Consider the following 8,456-nt stretch of genomic DNA (forward strand, 5'->3'; position numbering starts at 1 on the left):
CTCGATCAGGTGATGCTACACCTGCCTGAACTTGGAAAACAGGCACAGAGGTAGGGAGTGAGGTAGAGGAGATGTGAGAATCAGAACATTTTAGAGCTCAGAAGGACCCGAGAGATCACATGGCTCAGTGCCCAGAGCAAGGGCGATCCCAAGGGACGGTATTTTATCACCTGCCAGTGATGATTGGTGCCTTCTGCTCTGGGGAGTTGTGTCTGGCTTTCAGCTCTCTACTGGCATCCTAGGACCACATTGGTGGAATCTGGACCACACTGACCATGCTGACATCCTTAGATCACAATGACCTCTAGGGCTGCTAGCTGAGCCCAGTAATGTGCTCTGAAGACAGTTTAGAACCAGTGATCTGGGGCCCCCAGCCCCCAAACACCCAAGAACAAGAGTTCCTAGCCAGGTTTTCATACAATAGAGCATTATATAGCCTTTCTTAAAGACTTCTAGACCTATGATAAACCATGACCTCCAGCCCCCAGCACGCATGTACAGATACACACGCGTACATGCACACACACACACACACACACACACACACACACAGTTGGACACCAGTGGCTCATGCCTGTAATCCTAGCTACTCAGGAGGCTGAGATCTGAGGATTGTGTTTTGAAGCCACACTGGGCAGAAAAGTCCCCATGATACTCATCTCCAATTAACCACTCAAAAAACAGAAGTGGTGCAGTGTCTGGAGTGGTAGAGCACTAGCCTTGAGTACAAAGGGGCTAAGGGACAGTGCTCAGGCCCTGAGTTCAAGCTCCACAACTGACAAACACACACACACAACCACACACACAACCACACAACCAATCGTTTCATTCCTAAGGATTCTGTTTGTACACAGGGAACTAGGTGCAGCACTGCCCCCTTGTGGCTGCTTCAACTATTACCACTGCTCATCTTTGATTTCCCCTCCTTCCTTCCCTATCTCTGGCCCCCATGTGGCTCTTCTCCCCTCTTAGGCAGAGAGTGATTAGTAGGGTTGTCCTTGCGCGGGGAGGACCCTCTTCCTGAACTTTTCTCCTGGGAAGGTGTACCAACCAGGTTTTTAATTTCCTATTCTAGCTGGGTGCCAGCAGCTCACACCTTTAATCATAGCTACTCAGGAGACTGAGATCTGAGGATTGCTGTTCGAAGCCAGCCAGTGCAGAAAAGTCTGTGAGCCTCTGATCTCCAATAAACTACTCAGATAAATCTGGAAGTAATGCTATGGCACAGGAGTACAACACTAGCCTTCAGCCCAAAGAGTCTCAGGGAGACTGACCAGGCCCTGAGTTCAAGCCCCAGGACTGGAAAAAAAAAGTTTTTTTTCCTATTCTAGAATGTGTTGACTTTGTACAGACTCATCTTGGAGTTTGCAAATTCCTAAAGAAAGTAAATAGCCTGTAGCTTCCACCTGTAATCCTAGCTACTCAGGAGGCTGAGATCTGAGGATCGAGGTTCAAGGTTCAAAGATAGCCTGGGCAGCTGGGAAGATGACTCAGTGGTAGAGCGCTTGCCTTGAATGCCTGAGGCCCTGGGTTCGATTCCTCAGCACCACATAAGCAAAAAGAAAAAAGCCAGAAGTGGCGCTATGGCTCAAGTGGTAGAGTGATAGCCTTGAGCTGAAGAGCCGAGGGACAGTGCCCAGGCCCAGAGTTCAGACCCCACGACCGACCAAAAAAACGAAAGGATAGCCCAGGCAGTAAAGTTCATGAGATTCATGTCTCCAATTAACCAGTGAAAAGCCAAAAGTGGAACTATAGCTCAAATGGTAGAGTGCTTGCAAAAAAAAAGAAGGGGGAGCCGGGAATTAGCTTAGTGGTAGAGTGCTTGCCTAGCATGCATGAGGCCCTGGGTTCAATTCCTCAGTACCACAGAAACAGAAAAAAACAGAAGTGATGCTGTGGCTCAAGTGGTAGAGTGCTAGCCTTGAGCAAAAGAAGCTCAGGGACCGTGCACAGGTCCTGAGTTCAAGCCCAAGGACTGAAAAGACAGATTGAGAGAAAGAGAGAGAGAGAGAGAGAAACAATTTTGAAGGAAGAGTACAAATAATACCATTTAACTCTCACTTAGTCCAATATATTTCCTCTACCCTCAATTACGCCAGGGTCAGACACTGAGCAACGCGAAACCACCCTCGTAGCCCTGAGCACTCTGAAATTATCCAAACTACCCAATACTGAAGTTGCTCACAGTCCTCCCTTCTTTTTTTAAAAAATACAGGGTCTGGGACTTGAACTTAAGGCCTCTCTTAGATTTTTGCTCCAAGCTGAAGCCACAGCTGCACCTCCAGCCTCTTTGCTGGAGCATGGACTTTTCTAACCTCTTTTCTAGCCTCTTTGCTGGAGCCATGAACTTCAGATCATGAGTATCTAGGATTGCAGGCAGGAGCCACCAGGGCTGGTGATACTCTACCCCGTTCACCATCGCTGTGTGGCCATGCATGGTACCAACCCCCCTCCCCCAGCCCCCTTCTCCTGAGAAACCTGTCCTAGTCATCCCTGATCAATACAAAAATCTCAGGGCCACAAACAAGACAACAGAGCCACACCTAGCACCAAAAGAAACAGCTAGAAAGTGGCTCCAGGGCCTGCAGCCATGCCTTCCTCTGTGTGGAAAGCTGGGCCTCACCAACCAGCATTGGATACACACACGCCCCGGGCCCCAGCGAGGCAGGCCTTGGGAACGCTGCTTCATGTCTGCACTCACCCCACTTTTCTCCCTCTGGCATTGTGGCCTGACTTATTTATGTAGCCAGAAATCGAAGTCTGGTGCAATGCGTTTGCAGACCAAAGCAGACAGACCTCCTGGCCTGCTCCAGACAAGAGGGCAGACAGGCAAATCCCCACCATCCATCTCTGTAAATCATCCTCCTCCCCCAGGGCTTCCACTCCAGGCCAGAAGGATTTTCTTAAGACAAGCAGTGACTCAAGCAGTGGTCCCCGAGTAAGGAGAAGATGGCTTTCTTCTCTCCTTAAATAACTCCTCACCAAAGAGATGGCTCCCTGGGTTCCCAGCTGAGGGAGCTGTAAATCCTTCTTTAGAGAAGGCAGTTTATGGAGCCTTCTCGGATTCTTCCCACCATTATATCGGTTGAACTACAAGCTACCCACGTCCGGCTGGTATCCAGCGTCTTTCAATTGCTTTAGAAACTGGCACTTGGGCAGATGAAACTTGAAACCAATCAAGGAACTTAATTTCAGATCACAAGGCATACTTTATATTCAGCTTAAGTGTTCTGACTTTAATTATCTTGTCTTTTTTTCTTTCTTGTGCCAGTATTGGGGCTTGAATTTAGGGCCTCTCACTTTTTTTTTTTTGCCAGTCCTGGGTGAGGCTCGAACTCAGGGCCTGGGCACTGTCCCTGAGCTTCTTTTGCACAAGGCTAGCTTTTCATGAGTATATGGTACTGAGGAATCGAACCCAGGATGTCATGCATGCAAGGCAAGCACTCTACCACTAAACCACATTCCCAGCCCACGGGCCTCTCATTCTTACTTGGCTTTTTCATTCAAGGGTGGCACTCTATCTATTAAACCACACTTGCACTTCTAAGTTTTTGCTGGTTAATGGAAATGAGACTTTCTGAGATTTGTTTGCCTAGTCTGGCTTCAAACCTCAATCCTCAGATCTCAGCCTCCTGAGTAGCTAGGATTACAGGTGTAACTTTTAGTTACTTTATTATTTTTTGTCAGTCCTGAGGCTTGAACTCAGGGCCTGGACACTGCCTCTGAGCTCATTTTGCTCAAGACTGGCACGTTACCACTTTGAGACACAGCCCCACTTGCGGTTTTCTGGGTTAATTGGTGATAAGAGTCTCGCAGACTTTCCCGCCTGGGCTGACTTTGAATCATGATCCTCTTGAGTAGCCTGGATTACAGGTGTGAGCCACCAGCACTTGGCTATGACTTTAAGTTTAATTTGTCACTAGAGCTCCTTCTAGGGAATTCTGGACTTGACCTAGACCAGAGGACTCTCATATAAGGATCTCACTGCAGACACCTGGCATCTATCTGTCTGTGAATGCAGGCCATGTCGCAGTGAGAGCAACAAATGTGTCTAATTCAGTGGCTCCTCAGGACTTCCAGTCAGCCATGGAGGCCTGTGGTGCATTGGACTGAACCCGGAGCCAGGTGGACGCCTTGTTTAGAGGGGTAATGTGTCCACCACCACCTGTGCTTGCAGGGGCTTCCGTACAAACATCTGATCACCCACCACCGGGAGCCCCCACACCGCTACCTCATCAGCTCCTACGACGATCACTACAATCGGCGGGACTACAACCCAGGCATGCCCTCAGTCCGTACCTGGAGTAGGCAGAAGTTGCTGTGGCTGCCGGAGAAATCCGACTTCCCCCTTCTGGGTAATATGATAGATCAGGATTTTCTTCCGTGCTGTCCTGGAAGGGGTTCACAAGCACAAAGGCCTGAGATACACTGCTCTCATTCACAAGGCCCCACACGAGAGACCCTAGCTCCAGACCAGCTCAGACCAGCTGCTCCCTGCCTCTCTCCCACTGATGCTAGAGATCATCTAGGATGCCCTCGCCTGGGCAGCCTCGGAGCAACACATTCCCTCCCACCCTCTGCCTCGCCCATAGTGAATATTTCCACTATATTTCTGTTCCTCGTTGAGGTCCACAAACTCCTGTGGAGTGGTACAAACTTGTGCCCTCCAAGAGTTGACATGATGGTGGGAAGACACAGGACTCAGATCTAAGTCTGCTGAGCAGCTAGGATTATAGACATGAGCCGCCAGCACCTGCTCAGCAGAGAAATCTTCTTAAAGACTGTGACTAGTGGATGTAATAGTTTGGGGCAGGTGTGTGTTGTAGAGGTGGCATATTCATGAACCTCTTCTAGTCGTTGAACCTCTCCTCTGCCTGCCCCGCCAGACTCAGTCCCTGAGACCCAGCCTAGGATAATCTGCAGGGCCTCACTATTGCTCCTTGCTCTTTGTTTCTTTGGTTTTGTGGGGGTTTTGTGCCAGTCCTGGGGCTTGAACTCAGGTCTTACGCAGTGTTCCTGAGCTTCTATACTTGAGGCTGGCACTCTACCACTTGAGCCACAGCTCCACTTCCAGATTTCTGTTGGTTAGTGTGAGATTAAAATCGCACAGAAGCTGGGCATCCATGGCTCATGCCTGTAATCCTAGCTACTGAGGAGGCTGAGATCTGAGGATCGCAGTTTAATGCCAGCCTGGGCAGAAAAGGCCAGGAAACTCTAATCACCAATAAGAAAATAAATCACCAGAAAACTGGAAGTGGTGCTGTGGCTCAAGTGGTAGAGCACTAGCCTTGAGCTGAAGAACTGAGGGACAGCGCCCAGGCCCAGAGTTCAAGCCCTACAACCAACAACAACAAAAAAAAAACCTCACAGACTTTTCTGCCTGAGCTGGCTTTGAACCATAATCCTCAGCTCTCAGCCTCCTATGTAGGATTACAGGTATGAGGCCCTGGAGCCCAGGCAAATCACAGCTTCTTTAGGCCATGTTCCTTGAAGCCCTGTGTAACTCCAAGTTTGTCTTGTTACTGATTTGTCTTGCAGGTCCCCCTACAAACTATGGACTGTGTGAGTGCCTGAAGAAGAGGTGGCTTTCACCCCAGACTGGCACGAAAGAGAGCACTTACACTTCCTCCTACCCCAAACCCCCATTAAGTGCTCTGGCACGGCCCCTTCCCCTGCGCCCCTTCCCACACTCCTGAGGACAGCCACCCGCCAGAGCCAGCTGGAGACCCCTGGTACCACTGGACTTGCCACACAGCAAGTGGCAACCTGACTATGAAATCCAGCCTATTGGATGGGCCTTTAGAATCATGATCTGTATTTTATGGCACCAAGAGGTTTTCTTTTCTATTCCATAATTAAAGCTCTTTAACATTACAACAATGCCATGTGTGTGATGGGCATACACAGCCAGCAAAAATCAGTTCTGGGGCCGGGCGCCAGTGGCTCACGCCAGTAATCATAGCTACTCAGGAGGCTAAGATGTGAGGACTGTGGTTCAAAGCCACAGGGGCAAGAAAGTCCATGAGACTCCAATAAACCACTAGAAAACTAGGAGTGGCACTGAGGCTCAAATGGTAAAGAGCTAGCCTTGAGATGAAGAACTGAAGGACAGCGCCCAGGCCCAGAGTTCAAGCCCCATGACTGACACACACACACACAAAATCAGTTCCGTCTCCTCATTTGACAGGAGAGGAAACTGAGGCCAGGAAGGTAAGTAGCCTCCCTCAAGTTCTTACAATAAAGCATATACCTTCAAGGAGTCGTATGGTCCAAAGGGAGAAACGACTTGATCCTGAGAGCCATCACGAAAACCCCATGGAAGATTGGGGGTCAAGGAGAGCCTCACCTGTCATCCTAGCTACTCAGGAGGCTAAGATCTGAGGATCATGGTTCAAAACTAGCCAGAGCAAGAAAGTCCATGAGACTCTTATCTCCAGTTGGCCACCAAAAAGCCCGACATGGACATGTGGCTTGAGTTGTAGTGCACCAGCCTTGAATGGAAAAAAGCTAATGGTACTTACACATACAAAAAAAAAGGGGGCTGGGAAGGTGGCTCAGTGGTAGAGTGCTTGCCTTGCATGCCTGAGGCCCTGAGTTCAATTCCTCAGCACCACATAAGCAAAAACAAAAAAGAAAAGCTGGGAGTGGTGCTGTGGCTCAAGTGGTAGAGCGCTAGCCTTGAGCTGAAGAGCTGAGGGACAGCGCCCAAGCCCAGAGTTCAGGCCCCACGACCGGACCCCCCAAAAAAAAAAAAAGAAAAGAAAAGAAAAGAGGAGTGAATGTGGAAGGGGGCATGGTACCATGGGAGCAGGTAGCAAGATAGGAGCCTGCTTGTCATCCTCATTCGCTACATTGGAGAAGAGATGCACTGGCTCACAAGAAGGGAGATTCGGGGCTGGGAGTGTGGCTTAGAGGTATTGTGCTTGCCTAGCATACATGAAGGTCTGGGTTTGATTCCTCAGTTTGATTCCACCACATACACAGAAAAAGCCAGAAGGGGCACTGTGGCTCAAGTAGTAGAATGCTTGAGCAAAAGAAGCTCACGGACAGTGCCCAGGCCCTGAGTTCAGTCCTTAGGACTGGCAAAAAAATAGGGAGGGGGGAGGGTTCACAGACTCTTCCCTCTGCCTCTGAACCTCTCAAATCTGTTGAGAGATTTGAGGCTAGGGAGAGCCATCTGGTAGGAGGCTGGGGATGAAGGCTTAGAGAAGAAACTCATAAGAGCCCACCTTCAGCCAGGCACCAGTGGCTCACGCCTGTAATCCCAGCTACTCAGGAAGCTGAGATCTGAGGCTAGCAGATCGAAGCCAAACAGGGCAAGAAAACCTGTGAAACTCTTATCTCTAGTGAACCACCTGAAAACTGGAAATGGAGCTGTGGGTCAAAATGTTAGAACACTAGCTTTGAGCAAAAAAGCCAAGGGACGGTGTCTAGTCCCTGAGCTCAAGCCCCATGACTGGTATATATTTAAAAAATAAAGGTAGCCAAGAGAAAAGCTCAGGGGACAAGACAGCCCTGAGGCACAGTCCACTCAGATGCTGAACATATAACACCTTCACTGAGGAATCCAGGGCTAGAAAACTTCTTGGAAGACAGTCCTGAGGCCATATGGGGATTGATGTGTCCAAAATAAGCTTGCCCCTGGTGCCCATTTCATAACATTTTTTTAAGATTTATTCTTTTGTGCCAGTACAGGAGCTTGAACTCAGGGCCCGGGTGCTGCTGTCCCTTCGTTTTTGACATTGTACCACTTGAGCCCCAATTTCATTTCCAGGTGGTTAACTGGAGATGAGTTTCATGGACTCTCCTGCCTAGACTGGCTTTGAACTGAGATCCTCTGATCTCAGCGTCCTGAGTAGGTAGGATGACGAGTGTGAGCCACCAGCCAATCTATGAGTGGCTGTGACTTCAGACTCAGGGTCTCTCTACGATCTACACCAACTATGGAAAGCAAATGTTAAAAAAAAAATCCAAAGCCACATACTACCACCCCCAAGTAATTTTCTATTTATTTTTTGGAAAACATGTCATGGGAGGCAGTACACTGGGGTTTAGTGATGATCAGAGATTTCATGCTTTAAAGGCAAACCACTGTTAACGCTTGAGTCTGGTAGAGCAACTTCCAGTCTCAGACAGACATGAATTCATTCACTGGGGATCTCTTTCTCTCTCTCTCTCTCTCTCCTCCAGTCTGAACTCAGAGCCTGGGCACTGTTCCTGAGTTGCTTTAACTGAAGGCTAGCACTCTACCACTTGAGCCACAGCACCACTTTTTCTGTTTATGTGGTACAGAGGAATGGAACCCAGGGCTTCATGTATGCTAGGCAAGCACTTTACCACTGAGCCACCTTCCCAGGCCTTCAGTCTATTTCTCTTCATCTGAGAAATGAGTCATTCTCAGAGGTCCCTGGTTATGGGGACTTAAAAAAAATAATAAGGCCCCCAGCTGCTCCTGC

At 49.0% G+C, this 8,456-nt stretch overlaps 1 protein-coding gene across 1 annotated transcript in view; it reads left to right on the plus strand.

The window, feature by feature from the left end:
• The window catches only part of LOC105997556 (chromosome unknown open reading frame, human C1orf158), a 26,417-nt gene extending 20,721 nt beyond the window's left edge, over positions 1–5,696 (plus strand). The window contains exons 2-3 of the mRNA XM_013032015.1: positions 4,178–4,355; positions 5,539–5,696. Coding sequence (XP_012887469.1) covers positions 4,178–4,355; positions 5,539–5,696 — 336 coding nt within the window. The remainder of the gene's footprint in view (positions 1–4,177; positions 4,356–5,538) is intronic.
• Positions 5,697–8,456: the final 2,760 nt, after the last annotated feature.

The sequence above is a fragment of the Dipodomys ordii genome, unplaced genomic scaffold (assembly GCF_000151885.1).
Source record: "Dipodomys ordii isolate 6190 unplaced genomic scaffold, Dord_2.0 Scaffold6, whole genome shotgun sequence".
Lineage (NCBI taxonomy): Eukaryota > Metazoa > Chordata > Mammalia > Rodentia > Heteromyidae > Dipodomys > Dipodomys ordii.